The sequence below is a fragment of the Nymphaea colorata genome, chromosome 4, assembly GCF_008831285.2.
Source record: "Nymphaea colorata isolate Beijing-Zhang1983 chromosome 4, ASM883128v2, whole genome shotgun sequence".
Lineage (NCBI taxonomy): Eukaryota > Viridiplantae > Streptophyta > Magnoliopsida > Nymphaeales > Nymphaeaceae > Nymphaea > Nymphaea colorata.
Genome location: NC_045141.1, coordinates 24681661 through 24697968, shown reverse-complemented (window position 1 = coordinate 24697968; position 16308 = coordinate 24681661). Strand labels below are relative to the sequence as shown.

At 38.7% G+C, this 16308-nt stretch overlaps 1 protein-coding gene across 1 annotated transcript; it reads left to right on the top strand.

Annotated features, from left to right (window-relative positions):
- Positions 1 to 195: 195 nt before the first annotated feature.
- LOC116253098 (uncharacterized) lies at positions 196 to 4859 on the top strand. Its single transcript, XM_031627861.2, has 6 exons — positions 196 to 472; positions 3719 to 3810; positions 3883 to 3961; positions 4190 to 4284; positions 4378 to 4473; positions 4550 to 4859. The coding sequence occupies exons 1-6, from the start codon at positions 307 to 309 to the stop codon at positions 4628 to 4630; spliced, it is 609 nt and encodes a 202-aa protein (XP_031483721.1). The 5' UTR covers positions 196 to 306; the 3' UTR covers positions 4631 to 4859.
- The last annotated feature ends 11449 nt before the right edge of the window (positions 4860 to 16308 follow it).

The window sequence follows — 16308 nt, the reverse complement described above, 5'->3', positions numbered from 1 at the left end:
GCGGAGAACGCGGCCGGCTTTTATAAAGAAGCGAGTCGGATATGGTACCATTGGAACCGGTCCATGCCCGAACCACTGACAACCCCAAGATCCAGTTAAGAGAGAGAGCGCGTAGAATCGAACGGGTAGACGGCAGCCTCATGCGAGATATATGGGTCGGGGCCGCATGGAGAGTTGCAAGCTGCTCGTTCTTTCCCGGCATATTTTCACAAAGCAGGCCCTCCGCCGCCGCCTCCTCCTTCTCTTCATTGTCAATAGAAAGAGGCGAATCGCGAATTCCGTGGGCTTGGGAAGCGTGGGAACAACATGGCTGTTCCTGGTAGACTGAACGGGCTCATGGAGGAGGACGACGACAACGATGAAGGAGAAGAGTGGGTCGACTTGTCTCGCCCGCAGGAGCTCTCTCCGGAACTGGTCGACATCGCCACCGCAGCGGAGTCCGGCGACGTCGAAGGCCTCCGCGCCGCTCTCGGTGTGACTCTCTGTCTTTCATTCTCCTTTCTATCTTAGTTGAGGCCCTGGCTTTCGTGTGTATCGCGTGAAGCAATTGATCGTAAAAAAAAATTAGCTGGCTTGGTCTATGTTGAAAGAGTATGTAGAAATTGGGAATGTATGTTGACAAGGGCGTGGTCTTCACTTTGTTCATTCACCCACTCATTTGGTGTCATCTGTTTATCCAGATAAGCCAGGATTAATTGGTTTTTTTTTTTTTTTGTACGTTTGCCCTCAAACGCGACATCCCTAGTTGCCATCGTTTCGTTGTAAGTGGTTAAAGGATTGTTTAGATATATAAAGATTTTGTGATCTGGAATGCTGCAATACAAAGCGGAAATCACAAGATACGAATTTGCCCTAGCTTTGTATTTGAGTTGGAGCACATCCAAGTTCGAAGAAAAGTGGCACAGGAGTCAGGTCGGCATGAGAATGTGGAACAGAGTTCAACAACGGGGCATTAGAACAGTATCTAGTCCTATAGCAGTAGTCTCTCTTTGTTTAGCGGGGCGTTTGATCACTTCTTTTGTAATGTGCAACAGCACATTTCCTAGGTCTCGTGCTTGGTAAGCATGATTGTCTGCACTGAACTCCTAAAACAGTGCAATGAAATGTTAATATCTACTGTAAAGAAGGGCTTGGATATTAGCTTAGTAATCTCGTTTTCAATACCTAATTTGAAATGTAAGGCCTTGCTTAAGGTCCTAGATCTTTGAGCACTATACTTTTAATTGGATAGGCATTGGAACCCTTAAACCTGGTATACGCTATATGCTTCTGGTCACTATGACGTATGTCCATGTCAGCAAGTTCTTAACGTAGGTCGTGCTCGATGCAACATGGATACCAGATGCTACTTTTGGACATTTAGTAACTGGATGAGATTATTTTTTTGAGCCGTTAGTGCTTTTGCTGTTGAAATTGAAGGTTATCCTCATATTGTTCATGCAACTGTCATGTCGGTTTCTGGAGATAATGTCTTTTCTATTCTCAAAGCTACCAGAACTTGTTGCATGGAACTATAAATGTTTCCAATTGTTAACTTATGGCTTCTACCAACTTTTCGGCACATGTGATATTTGTGGTCCTTTCCTACTCTAGAGGACCATGGTATTTTGCGCACTTCCTATTTCTTAGCGCTAAATGCTTAATGATCAATTTACATGTTGGGTGTCTGTGTGATGCCTACAAATACAACAAACCTATTCACATATTGAAATATAGATAGTGAGTGCATCTTCTAGGAATAGGAGTATAGGACAGTGTTTTCACCTGTATACAAATAATACTTATAGAATAATGAATTTCCTCATTTGTCTATAATCCTATATTTTTGCTTGCATGTAGAAACCTTTTTTGGTGTTGTGCATTTAGGCCTATGAAAGGCATAGCATAGCAAACAAAGGTTCAACCGCTTGGTGTTAACATTCATATGATTAAACGGTTATTTACTAACTCTTGTATAAGCATTTCCATGTTCGCAAATACAGGCTAGGAATGAAGTCACATTCCTCCCTCTATCAGTCGATTCTTATTGTTCTGTAGTTTGTTTGTGTTGCTTCTGGAAAAAGAAGGTATAAAGAAAAAAAAAATTATGATGCTTTGCCAATTCCAACAATATCCCTGTTTGGGACGCTTTCATAAAACTTTGTGTTCCAAAGAACACACTGTTCCTATTAGCAATTCCCTATTAAGGACTGCATTAGTTAGTTTGATTCATTCCTCCTCCTTCAATTCCCAATCCACTTTGGTGATCATGCCCAGCTTGTACAATGGCAGTTCTGTTGGTTAACTTTTTGTTAGAAGTAGCAAAGTATGTGGTCAAAAATACTTCTAAATTTCTCAGTTAGTGAGAGATAGTGGTTGGTGGTAGTTAGGGCTTAGATTCCTGGCACCATTTCCGATGCAAGAGGGCTTGAGCGCTGTGTTGGTCTGCCATTTAAGGTGTCACCACCACATACTGGTGTATGTCCAAGTGCATATATCTATGTCACACAGGTGCATGATGTGGATGCGAATGGGGCTTTTCCCATAAAAATGTGAGTGCAGGTGCAGAAAGGGTGATACTCACACACACAGATATAATATATATATGTGTATATAAATATATATATATATAAGCAAATTGAACACCTTTCAGTAGTGTCAGTACAATAACCATAGTAAAAAAAATCTTCAATATTTTAAAAGTATCTCAATATTATTGCCATTTAAAAGCCAGCCGATAATATTGAAAAAAAATCCTAAATATTTCAAAATATGAGCAAAATTTGAAAAAGCAACCCTACCACAATATTATCCTGAGATATTCCTGATATTTTTCTTGAACTTTCGAAAGTGTCTACTTATGTTTTCCATTGTGTGATTTTTATTTTTGTTTTGTTTACTTTATCTTTTTTCTTTAATTACTGGTTTCTTTATAATTTTTATGCTTTTTTCCTTTGGTTTATAGCTTTATATTTTCTTTCAAGCTTTAAAATTTTTGAGATTTTTTTGATATTTTACTGAGAAAAGCACTTACTGGAATAGCTCTAGAAAAGAACCATACCAAGAAATTACCACAAATGATATTATTAGTGACTGTGGTGACAACTGACTCCCAACTTAAAGTTGGTTAGGAAATTAGTAAAATGCCATTTAGAAGAGAACCAACTGTTTGTGTCTGATAACCTGAGCCTCACCAGATTATCATCATCATCATCACAGTCACAAGAGAATGAAAGAAAAACGACATGTATATATTGCTCGGTTACGCTGACTTGCCACAATTGTCACTGCATCTGAGTTGACAACACACACGTGCGAGCTTGGCTCCGATGGGGCAACCAACAATTTGATTCCTGTCATTGAATCACTGATAGATTCGCCACACATCTGGGAAGCCATCTTTTGGTTCACTATTCCTATTTGGCATAGTTATGTTTAACATGAGCTAGCCTATAGTCAGAAGGGGCTGTTTTAGTGATCTCATGACCTGCAATGCAAACCTTCTGCAAACTGTTCTCCAAAATTCACTTAGTGCTCTGTTCAACCCTGCCTGGATGCGATTGTGATAATATTTCCTTGTAGGTTGCTGGAAAGTGGAAAACCATTTATCATTTAAGGGTGTATCTGGGATTTTATTGTACAATAGTTCAGCTTGTTTTATTGCACTTTGCTCGTTGATTGTTTCTATAAACTGATCCTTGTATATGGTTTAATAATCCTATTTTTCTCTGAAATGCAGAGAATTGGAATGGGAGTGTTGATGATCCAGTGGAAGATGGAGACAGTGCTCTGCATTTGGTGTGCCTATACGGCCATCTTCCATGCGTTCAGGTTTGAGAAACTCTTGAAGTCAAACCTTTCATATTTTTGTTCAGTGTGGCTGAGGGTTCTTCATTTTACTAGCTACTCTTGGAAAGAAGGGCTAATCTGGAGGTTAAGGATGAGGATGGGGCTATTCCTCTTCATGATGCTTGTGCTGGAGGTGAGCGTTTGTTTCATGAACTGTACTTTCACATTCTCATTATTATGTTATTATTTCTTTGGAGCTCTTAAATTGACCAGCTGAGTTGGTTAAGAGTCAGTACGGTGGTTGATTGACTGCTTGCAATATTGGATGTTTGGACTTGAGCTTCATCGAGATGGAGAAGAGTTTCCCAATGCTGATTCATTCTTTTTTTTCTTTCCTCTTTTTTGGCTGCCTTACCTGCAGGTTTCACTGAAATTGTTCAGCTCCTAGTCAACTCAGCTGGCAATTCAGATGCTGTGAAGCGAATGCTGAATACAGTTGATGCAGAGGGTGACACAGTGAGTTAGACTTGAAAATAATAAGTAATCGTTTCTATTTGCGCCTGACCAGTATTCTCACGATAAGACCACCTTTTTGCTTGATATATATAGCCTCTTCATCATGCGGCAAGGGGAGAGCATTTAGACGTTGTGCGCTACTTACTGTCTGTCGGTGCATCTCATGACAAAATTAACATCTTTGGAAAGGTTTGCAGGAATACATTTTTTGTCACGTTTTTCTACCTGATTGCGTTGAGTCTCATCTAATTGATGTGCATGACAGATTCCTGCCGAACTCTCAGATCCAGGCACAGAAGTAAGGCGCGTTCTAGAGGATGCAGCGAATAATCCAGCTGTTTGCTGATAGTCTAAATTCCGATATGGATTAGGAGAATACCTTTTCTTCCTTTTTCCTGCTGAGGCGCTTTTGTTATCCAAGCTGCCTCTTTATTTTCTTATATATGAGAATTAGATGTCTCAAGGTCACAAGTTTTGATTCTTGAGGATGTTTGAGTACACAAACGTCCACCAAAATTGTTCACAGAGGTTATGCAGCTTATCTTTTTATAGAAGTTCCAAGTTTATCAGTTTCCCATGATATCTATAAGGACAGAATATTCTTCCCTGCTGAACAGTCGTGAACTTCCCCTGTTCGCCAATATGAGCACTTGACGGGGCAGGACAAAGCTGTTGACACGGTACGTGCTGCATCTAAAACGAGGTTGGGTTCAAAACAATGATGAACATATACATATTAACAGAACTTGAGCCATAGTCACCGAGGTTGGCGGCCATCGATCTCTATTGGAAGCTTTTATGAAAGTACCGAGTTCCTTTAAATAATTACAGTTTTTTTGTACATTAACTAACTCAATTGGACCATTATGGATACGGGCTCTTTCCGTTAAGAGGAAATCATTAATTTCGTCCTTAGGTAAATTAAATAAACTCTGAGTCTTCTCATCACACTGGGGATATACTTGCGAGCTCTAGGATTGGTTGATCCCATATTTCGTGGATTTGAAGGAACATTATTTCGTCAAAAACACACAAGTCAAGTGTTTGATTCCTCACGGTAGAGCATTTTTTGTTTGTGATGAAAAGCTAAAAGATGGTCATATACCTATTGATAGAGGTGGGCAATGGGCCCGGTATCCAACTGGGTTTGATTCAGCTCGATAAGTTTTTAAGATTATTTTTATTTTATTAATAATATATATATTGTTATTAAAAATAAATTTTATATTTAAAAATATTTTTTATTTAACCAGGCCTAGCCGTGACTCGGGTTTTGGGCATCGGGCTGAATCTGGGTTCGGGTTTCGGGCATCTGGCCGACTCGGGCCCCACTCTTATTGGGTCAAGCCAGCCCGATGCCCAGGCCTAATACCTACATGTATAATTCTTCAGACTTTCAAAATTTTTATCTCACTATGCAATCGCAGTAAAAACTGAAACGAACCATAAAAAGAAACACGGGGCTTAAAAGAAACACGGGGCTTGTTATTGTATCATGAACTTATTCCAAAGATTGGAGTAGCGTCATAAAACATTGTGTTATAATGTCCTATGAGTCTGCCCGAATCTTTTAATGCATATATATATTAGAATTAGTCTTGCATAATTCTCTCAGCAAAAGAAGAGCTTGCGGTACTGTTCTTGGAGAAACTGTTGAAATAAAATGCATAAATATGAAGGGATAAAACATTAAGGGAAAAAAAAAAAGTTAGGCCTGGAAGAGTCCAAAGCAAGACTCCACACCTAAACCATCTTCAAAGCAGCGGTAAAACCGTTGGATATATTTCTTCAAATCCAAGTTGCACACTTAAATCTTCATCACGCGTAAGCAGTGAGCAATTTAATCTATATGACAGCGAAGGCGCACCTCACTTTGTCAACCCTTTGAGTTCAGGCTTCATAGAGTTGATGTCACGAAGAAAACAATAAATTCAAAGTCTGCATTATTTTAAAAATGAAGAGAGGAGATGTGATGATCAGTCACATTACACATTCAAGGGCTTCTTAAGTCCTCCTTTTTGGTCAGTATCATCCATCAGCTCCTAGTGGTAATTTGTACCATCTAAAGAAAACATGGGCAGATCTCTACTAAAACGGGACTTAAGATTATGATCTACTGCAAAATGATTTCCAACTTCCAGAAAGTGGTCTATGAATGCCATGAAACTAAGAGCCTGCATCTGCCCAAGTGCATTTCCTCAAAGCGCAAATGCACGTATGACCGGGGTAAAAAAAAAAATTATTGTCTAGGTAAGTGGTTTAGAAGTGAAGTGCCTAACCATTAGTGAACAAAAAATTTAAGAAGACAAGCGAACACTCGACATTCATGATCTTGGTGCTGTTTTAGATCACTCAGTTGACTTGCACATAGATTGACAACTTCTGAAATTTAAAAATCAATTGAAAGATACTCTTCTGCATCAGATTGGCACTTGAAAGAAGATTATTAAACTGAATAGTGACACCTGCATTTTGTAATGCGAACAAGAAAGTTCCAAATTGCTATTTAAGTATATTATTTATCGTTTCAATTGTTGGCTTCTTGAGAAAAATGCAGCACTGGTAAGAATATTCAATTGTTCTATAAAGGCGAGAAATTGCATGATGCAAGGATATTGCCATGACAAGAACTTTACATCATAAAAGCAGATTCGTTATAAATTTGGATTACTTCAGAGAAAACGAAGAAACTAAAGGTAACCTTCCTACAGTTGAGTTTGCTTTCTTACAAGTAAAAGTAATGAATAAGAAAACATGCTTTGCTTTTTTTAGTTGGTGCCCATCAATTGAAATGATAAAAGGGAGTCAATGGGAGGCACATGTAACCTCCATAATCAACTTGATATGCATTCTTCTAGCAAAGAGAGATCCCTCTACTGTATCTCAACGCCACAAGGAAGAATTGCACTCTCTCTCTCTCTCTCTCTCTCTCTCTCTCTCTCTCTCTCTCTCTGTCTTTCACACAAAAATACACCCTCCCACACACAAACAGATACCTTCCTTTGCACCCCCAGCCTGAACAGGCAGCCATTCTCCAAAGAGAGAGAGAGAGAGAGAGAGAGAGAGAGAGAGAGAGAGAGAGAGGATTCCAAATTATGAATGTCATTAACATTGGCAGATAGAAGAAGAAGGAAAGATTTTGAAGCGTTGGCACCGACATTCAGCTCCTCGGGGATCTCTCCTCGTGCCTTTATACCTATGTCTACAGTGCACATTTATAATTCGAAAGCCAAATGAAAACAATGATTTCAATGCATGTGCATATCATTTGTCAACCATTGTTCCTCAAATTTGGAAATTGAATCGAAGCAGTTAAGTTACTGGATCAGTAAATCGGCCTATATATATATATATATATAAAGAAAACAGGTAATTATCAAACTCTTGATGCCTATATATAAGAAAATAGGCTCTCTTGTACCAGACTTGATAGAATCATTCATGCGATCAATTCTCATGAGATTGGATGGTAAAAATTAAACTGCAAATATAAAAGCCAAGTTGTTTTTCAAGAAACCAAAACACCTCTCAAATGAGACAAGAAGTTTTGTTTAACAATACTAAGTTGTTTCCTCGTCTTTCTTTCTCTCTCTCTTCCCCCCTCACTTTCCTTCTTTGAAAGTTATTCTGAGTTCTTAAAGAAACAACTTGGCTTTATACTTGCAACTTAATTTCTACTGTGGATCTCATTCAAATTGACAACCAAAATAAATACTCATTAAAATTTGGTATGTGAGAGTCTAATACCTACCATGTGGCGCCCATGTATCTGGTGAAACATCATCGTCCTTCAAATTGGTCAATTCAAGCCCATTTCTACAACGCTGTTATGGACCCCAGCAGGCAGTCGGCCGACCATCTGGCAGATTAAAATCTCCATATCTTTCCCATGCCCATATCAGTTGAACCAGTATGCACAGATAAAATGGGTATTTTCATATTTAAGTTTTCAAAAGTAATTAATTAGAATAATATATATACAACACACAATTTCAGAACTAAAACAATAAAGTTTTCAAATCGGCCCATTTGGTCTAAATCGATGAATTTCACAGCAGCATGAATCTCAAATGACATCATCTTTGATCCCAAGATCATTCAGAAAGCATTAGTAATTTGTCTCTCACCATTAGAAACCGAAAGAAAATTCATGCAACGACACCCAGATCGAGGTGGCAATTGCCAACACGCTTTGCGTAAATGATTCAACACCCTCGTTCCTACGCCGGCCTCCGTTCAAAGGCGGCAACATTTATTGTTTGGGAAGAACAGTGCTTTTCCAATAAGCATAGCCATCGACAGTGGATTTGGCAAATGCCAATTCCAACACGGCATATCGCTTTCTCAACGCCCTTCACGAGAGCGTGATCTTGGCAACCCCGCGGCTTGCTAGATGGAGCTCTGCGTTAACGGCAAGCACATGGGAAAGGTGCTTCTATCACATAAATACAGAAGAAATTTTTCTGATGGCCGAGCATTGGACTGCCGTTTAGGCAACATATAATTATGTGCTTCATGTATGTGAAAGCGACTCTCTGCCACATCAAACCTTTTTATACACCGCAAGTAAGTTACTGATCACGTAGCAGGTGCATGTCATGTATTAGGACTTGCTGATCTAAGAGACGCACGTTTTCGAATAATCTCTGTAAATATGACCCCTCCATTATGTTCTTGAGCAATTTGCTGGCAGTTGAACTTCCAGACCAGACGGCTAGAAAGAGATTTTGGCCGGAAAAAATGGCCGCTCCAATCTAACAACAGCTTCGTTCATAAGCAGCAGCGACCTGAAAAATGGAAATGAAAATTCAGGTGAAGATGAGCTATTTCGACTACGTTCTGGAAACTAATTTAACGAAAATTTTTAGTTCCCGTCTCTCTTTCGATCGACTCCACCTCCCAAAGGGCCAAAGGAGATTCTTGGCTTTATTTACATGAGATTTTACTTAATGTCGATTGGAAAAGGTGTGCCTACTTCACGGTTGGCGATGATTGCGGGAGGTTAGATTTTTTTTTTTTTTTTTTGGCATAAGAAGAACCAGAAAAACGTTTTCTTCAATAAAGTAAGACGGTGGGTGCCCTGTGAACAGAATGGTAGGCCATCCTCATATAACTTGTGTGTTGGTAGCCGGTAGGCGAGTGGTAGTTGTAGCCAGTGATATATATATATATATATATATATATATATATATATATATATATATATATATATATATATATATACAATTTTGAGTACCTAAAAAATACAAAAAAAAAAAAAAAAATTGCTTGTGTAGGAATGCAGTTGCTTAAGCTACTTGTCCCCCAGCATACACGGAACGGAACTCACTTGTCTTTATGCACCATTGCTCTTGTAGAAGTGGTTACTACACGTCACCCTACTCAACTGGTTGCAGGGAGAGAAAGAAACGAGGGTTGAAGATCTATACAGGACTAAGTGTGCTACAACAGCAAGGTGTGTTAGAAATGGAAAAATGGTATATGCTTTAAATGCTTGTCAAAATGCGTTTGGGATACATTTCCTCTCTCTAATATAATTTAGGAGCTCTCTTTGAGTTTGGCATGTTAATTGGGTGTGCTTAAGAAGACGATCCAAATCACATGCACTCAATCCTTTGACAGTGAGTGAGTCGTAACCACAATTATAATTTATTGAGGTCCGGTTTGATGGCAAAATAAAATTTTGAACAGTAAAATTATCATGAAAGAAAATCGATAGGAAGAGGTCCGACTTTTTTTCCAGGGTAAAATTACCCTAATCCATCGATTTTGGCAAGGTAAACTTTCATATGTTTGATTTGAGTATGAAAAGTAGTACAAAAAGGGTAAGTTTTTTCCGATTCACAGTAAAATCTCTGTGCATCAAAAGAGGCGTGAAAGAAAAAAAAGGAAGTAATTTGGCAAAGTAATTTTTCATGTGTTTGATTTGAGTATGAAAAGCCGTAAAAAAGGGTAAGTTTTCCTTGATGGAGAGTAAAACCTATGTGCATCAAACTGGACCTGAAAGAAAAAAAAAAAAAAAAGGAAAACAAGTCTCTGAGTACAAGCAACTCATGTAAGGGTAGGCTGAATCAAAGAAGTTCGGCCCCAACATGCACCCAAATGACCAAAAGACCCTTGGCTTTTAAGACAAAAACGAAAATGGAGAAAAAGTGGCATTTTTAAATACCCAAAAATGCCTTTTCTTTTTTTTTTCAGTTGATAATCCAAATACCCCTCAGTGTGAGCAGTGTGTGTGTGTGTGTTCGGCCCTCGAACATGCAACGTGCTCTATGGTTGATTTGAAATAAGCGTACAAGCAAGACGAGGACGAATTCTCCTGCTTGGCAGCACTTTGTCAAGGACAGTCTTAAAGGCATAAGAGTTCTCCTCAAAGAAGGAATCTGCAACTATCTTCTCTCCTTTCAAGTAAAAGCAAGAACTTAGATGGCATTGATCCAATTCCTTCCTGTTCATAACTGTTCCTTTCTTGCACAAACTTGTGAAGACGATCTATCTATATGTAGAATCACTGGTCTTGGTGCAATTTTGTCCCTTCTTTTCTTTAAAATCATATCTTCTTCATAAATGAACAGTCAAGGTAGCGCTGGAGATCCTTATAGATCATATATATGCCAAAAATTTTCATGTCCAGTATATATAAGGACATTAAGGAGCACATCTACGGGAATCACAGGACGAGGATGCATCAAATTCGAGCCAAGCTCTAATGCATTAGACGCTTTTGGTGATTATTGTGCTGTCAAACCTTGGGTCACTCTGTTCTTGCTTCTTTTTGCGCGAATCTGATACACCGAGTCAACAGAACTTTCGTGCACTGTAGCTTATTTGTAAACGAATTAAACTCCGCCGTTTCAAGCTTCATCTTTAGCTAAACGAATATTCATGCGAATTTATCACCTCCGGTTTGTCTAATTTTGTAATAATGTGAACAAAAAACATGAAAATAACCCACTTTTCTTTTCTTTTCTTTTTTTTTTTTGTTTTCGAATAGGTGGAAATACTTTAGTTGACATTATTGGTTTAAAATATGGCGACAGCATGAGAGAGAAAAAAAATCGCATTTCAATTAAAAATAAGGTGATGAGATGTCACTTCAGGATACAAAATGCCAAAATAAAACCAAAAACTTTATGGGGTTTTGATGACACCCTTATTTAAGATAATTTTATGAAATCTTGGCTGATGAAATCAAGTTTTTTTATGAGTTCTGAATTTATACGTTTGAATGACACACCTAAAACTTTTTTTTTTAATGGAGAAAAACCATGTTGTGTGGAAAATGAGTTGTTCTTCTCAAACCCAATTTTGATGTCACCCAAGCACTCCATCTCCAAAACTGCTTATATAATTTAAGCACCAAACGCCCCCGTTAAGATTATTATACATAATATTATTCTTATATTTCTTAGTATTATTATTTACCTAAAGGGGCATGGTTTTTTTACCGTTATTTTGATTATTTATTTTTAACAAGTGGGTGAAGACTTTTTATACCCCAAGTTATGCTAAACATAATCAGCCCGTCTATCGGTCACATTATCTAGCACACTTACCCCACTATATACCGCTTACCCAACCTACTCATCTTCCATCTGGCAACAGGTTCGAGTCCAGATACTTAAATCAGGCTAGCTGGAGAGGCACTAATTCAATAACTTTAATGCTTTTATATATATATATATATATATATATATATATATATATATATATATATATATATATATATATATATATATAAACAATCAAATAAATATAAGTATTAATGTACAAATAAACAAACATATTGGTGTCGGCAACAGCCATCATGTGACTCCGCCACTGCCCGCCAGCCCTAGGCAGTATCCACTCGCAGCGAGGCTTGGCCCGTTGCAGAAATCAACAAAGCCGACTGATTCTGACCCTGTAAAAGCCGCTATAAGACCAGGCCTGAGTGGGTCCGAGGCAGCTTTGCCGGGCAAGTCCGACCCTATTTGGGCCTTACTCGAGCCTGGCCCGTTGTATATAGCTAGACTGCATCCAAACCTCAGAGCATTTTATCTTAGGTAAATTATTCTCAATGCAAATAACTAACTTTTCTCAGAGCATTTTATCTTAGGTAAATTATTCTCAATCCAAATAACTAACTTTTCAACGTAATTAAAAGCAAAACATAAGCTTAGCATTGTTGATCAAAACCAGCCTTCTATGAAAGTTGCCAACACATCCCGGTCTCAATTTCCATCGGATCTTCGCTAATGTTCTGATGCCCTTGAAACAACTTAGTGCTTCTCCATATAAAGCTTGCCAGCAAATTACAGTGGGGCTATGGCTTGAGCTGATACTGTTTGATGGTTCCTCTATTGACTCTTCAAAGGATCAGAGCTAGTCCAATGCGCAAAAATACCTGCAATTCTTTTACCAATAATGTATCATATTGATCTGCACTTGTTTGATGTGTGAGCAACTTTCAGAGAGTTGCATTATTTTATTGAATGACTTCGTTTTATTAATGAGCTAGCTGAGTATTTAGGGGTGCAAACGGTCTTCGGTTCAGGCTTTGAGGTTGTCCTCTTTCTTGGTACAGCGAATCTAATCCAAAATCGATTTTCTTAGTCTACTGTTTCAGGATTTGCCACTATATGGTAGACGGGAAGACTTTCATATAGATGGTCCATCGAGAGAAAAGGAGAATATAAATTAAAGACTTTTAAGAGAGATTGTAGTATGAGGTTTGATTTTAAAGGAAGAGCTCAACAAGTCTGGATCACCCATATGAATAATTACAAGGCAGAAGTTGCTTTTAGGAAAGCAATCTGTGGAGAAAAAAGAAAGACTGGATGGAAGCTTCTGTTAAAAGCATTATAACCTTTAAATTATGAGCATGGACTTGGACCTCTGCTTTAAGCAATTGCGTTTGCTACACTGCCAAAGTCGATTGTTCCTGATTCTGTCATCCTCTGCCAAGAAATCTTGACTTGGGGAATTGGTCTGCAAGGTGCTGTTGCAGGATAAAACAAGCAACAATGAGATTTCTTCACCGAACAGGGCACTCCCCATTTTATGTTTCACAATATATTCCTGAAATAAGTCTTCTGTTCTATCTTTCCTTCTTCTGTATGAAACAGAACATCTGTATTTTCTGAAAAAAAAACGAAGAAAAAGTAGTCAACGTGCTGGGAACGTATACCAGAGTTATAAAAACTTTCTTAAAGACATTCAAATGGCTTAAGAACATTTGGAAAACAAAAGAAAATAGTCTTTCTTGAGTTTGGACCATCTTGTGGCGTAGAGGAAAAAAATTGGCCCTCAAGAATACATGCTTCCAAGACTCGTTTTAGTGGGGGCGCTGAGCAAGGACTGTGTTGTCTACACGCTATATTAAAAGCTGCCAAAAAGTCGTGCTTACCTCAACAGTATAAGTGCAAAGAGTGCCGCTTCATGGACGTTTCAATCTTTAACAAAGAGATGAAAAGGTTTCGGGCACAGAAAAAATTTCCCCCTTTTTTTTTTCACTGGCAGCAGATGTCTCTGTCTTCAGTCTGACAAGTGGTGTATATTAGTTAAGAACGATCGAGTCATTTGGATTAGCTCCAGAGGAACTCTTTTCCTTTTCATTGGTAAGCCGCAGATCCTTGCCAGATTAGGCTAAAAGATGCGTCTTAATGCCAAACTGCCAGACTTTCTTGAATTTGAAGGTTCTAAATACTAATCATCTGACCAGGCGGAGGGTCCCTTTTTCGCCGCCCAAGCAATTTATTGAAGTAATCGTGTAAACAAGATTCAGTTTTTCTGCAACTTTGAGCTACCAATTACTGAATATTATCCTCTTGGATTAGGCTTAATTATGCAAGCCTAGGATCATAATAACTTTTAGAACCACTAAAGGTTTTGAGTTTCTGCAAATTTTCATGGTTGATGGGGTGGATTGGATCATGTAATCAGCTGCCCATACATAAATGGTAGCAGAAAAAGGCATCCGTTTCATTTCTGATGAACAACCTCCATGATCAGTCATCAAAAAAGGGGGAAAAAAAAAAGAAAGACTTCCAAGATTAGGCCAGGTTATCACTGTTTCTTTTGCATCTTTCCAAGCAAGTTGTATGTGTCATGCACCCCAATTATCTACGCATACGGAATCTCTCTCTCTCTCTCTGAGAGAAATGTACTGGGACCTTTCAATTTTCAATTCTGATGGTCCACAAAATGGGACTCAAGCAAGCGAGTGTTCTGTAACTAATTATCCTCTGCAACAACCCCATTTTTTTTCTCTTTTCTTTCTTTAGGAAGCAGCAGAGAGAGTACTCTTCAATCTATGGTAATTCTTTGCAGTAACAACAATAATACTGTTACGAGGAAGGGATTTTTGTTTCGCCAAGTTGGGATTAATTAATGGGGTGGGGATTGGTACATGGTTGCAACAAACATGTTTATGAGTGGCTGAGAAGTAAACTAAAACTCTCGTGGGTGACGTGAGAGGAGTGGAGCGAGTATTCAGGAAGTACTATTCTAAACACTTTGCTGCCAGTGCAACCTGTACTGCTCTTTTCCTCTTGACTTAGTTCGCCATTATAATAATAGTAAACTCGCAAAGAAAATTTTAAAAACAGTAGGAAGGAACTAAGTTGTGGTTTAGCATTAACCATGTTGCTTAGTAGTACTGGACTGGCAACTTGGGCATCGGATTAAAAGACATAGCTAATCTCGCTCTCTGATTTCCATCAATCCGATTCATCTAATGTTATCAGAAATATTCCATCAATCCCATTTCATCTGAAGATAATGAATGAGGGAATCGGGGAAAGAAAAGGTCAGAAACGGATTCGAGAGACAAATTTTAATTATAAAAGATGGTGATGTTTTTATCTTCTTGTCAGAGAACCAAAACGTCTGTGATCGGCAACTGAACAAAATTTGCCACACAAAGCCATCAGAGTTTCAGTTTGCTTTCTCTTTTTAGTATTTTGTGGAAACCCAAATGCAATGATCATCATCTCGTCTTGAAGTATTAAAAAAAACAAAAGTCAAGTCTATTCTTTAATGCCTTTCCAAGGTGTATCTGGAATCAAATTAGTGACGCTTAATCCCTTGTAAACCACCATTAACAAATAATGCAAGGATTTTCTTTATAGTTAATTAATTTCAACTTGAATAATTTTTATTAGAGTGAGCTTGATCCAGAAGATGGACCACAAACCAAACGATTCTAACCATCCCCTACTTTCATAATTGATACCAGTTAACCCACCTTCACCTTTCCATTATATTAAGCAACATAATTGCTGAACCCCCACAATAATATCAGACACATATGGTCATTTTCATCTTCATTTCCTACTTTTAACAACACTTATGAGCCTTCAACTCCAACCTGCTAACCAATTTCCCTTCTCGTCTACTTCCCTAAACGGACACCGATGGCCAGGTTTGCGTCTTTTTCAATTGAACGATGAGAGGCATGATTGAGAGGAGAATATTTTACTGCCACTACCACTAGTAGCTAGCAGGAGAGTTAGCTAGCAGCACTGGTAATGGCGCCCGGGTGGTTGTTGACAGTAGCAGGACAGTGGTAGTGGTTCAGTAGGAAGTTGTTTATGTGAAATAATATTTAAAGGGGATAGAGATTGTGATGTAGGAGAAGAGGGGATGAGGAGTGAGAATCTACATATGCTTTTTCCACCAAACAGGATGCTTTGCTTGCTTCCACCATTAGCACCACCACCTACTGCGGGAGGAGGGTTTGCCCTTACGTGCTGCCCTCTCTCCCCGCAACCAACAACAAGCCAGAGACCGAAGCAATTCATTACGCCAAGAATCTGCTCACCACCACCTCTCTCCCCCATTGACTTGCCACCACTCCCCTCTCACAATACCCGCAGAAAAAACCTCTTTCTCTCTCTAAATAAACAAACAATCTAATTGGGGAGCAGTGGAGCACCGCGTTTTACGTGGTGTGAAGGGCCACTGGGCTTCCAGGCTTGCAGTTCAATCCTGTGTGAGAGAATCGCAAGAAAAAGGAACGGGTTTGCTTGCAAGCCAACCGAA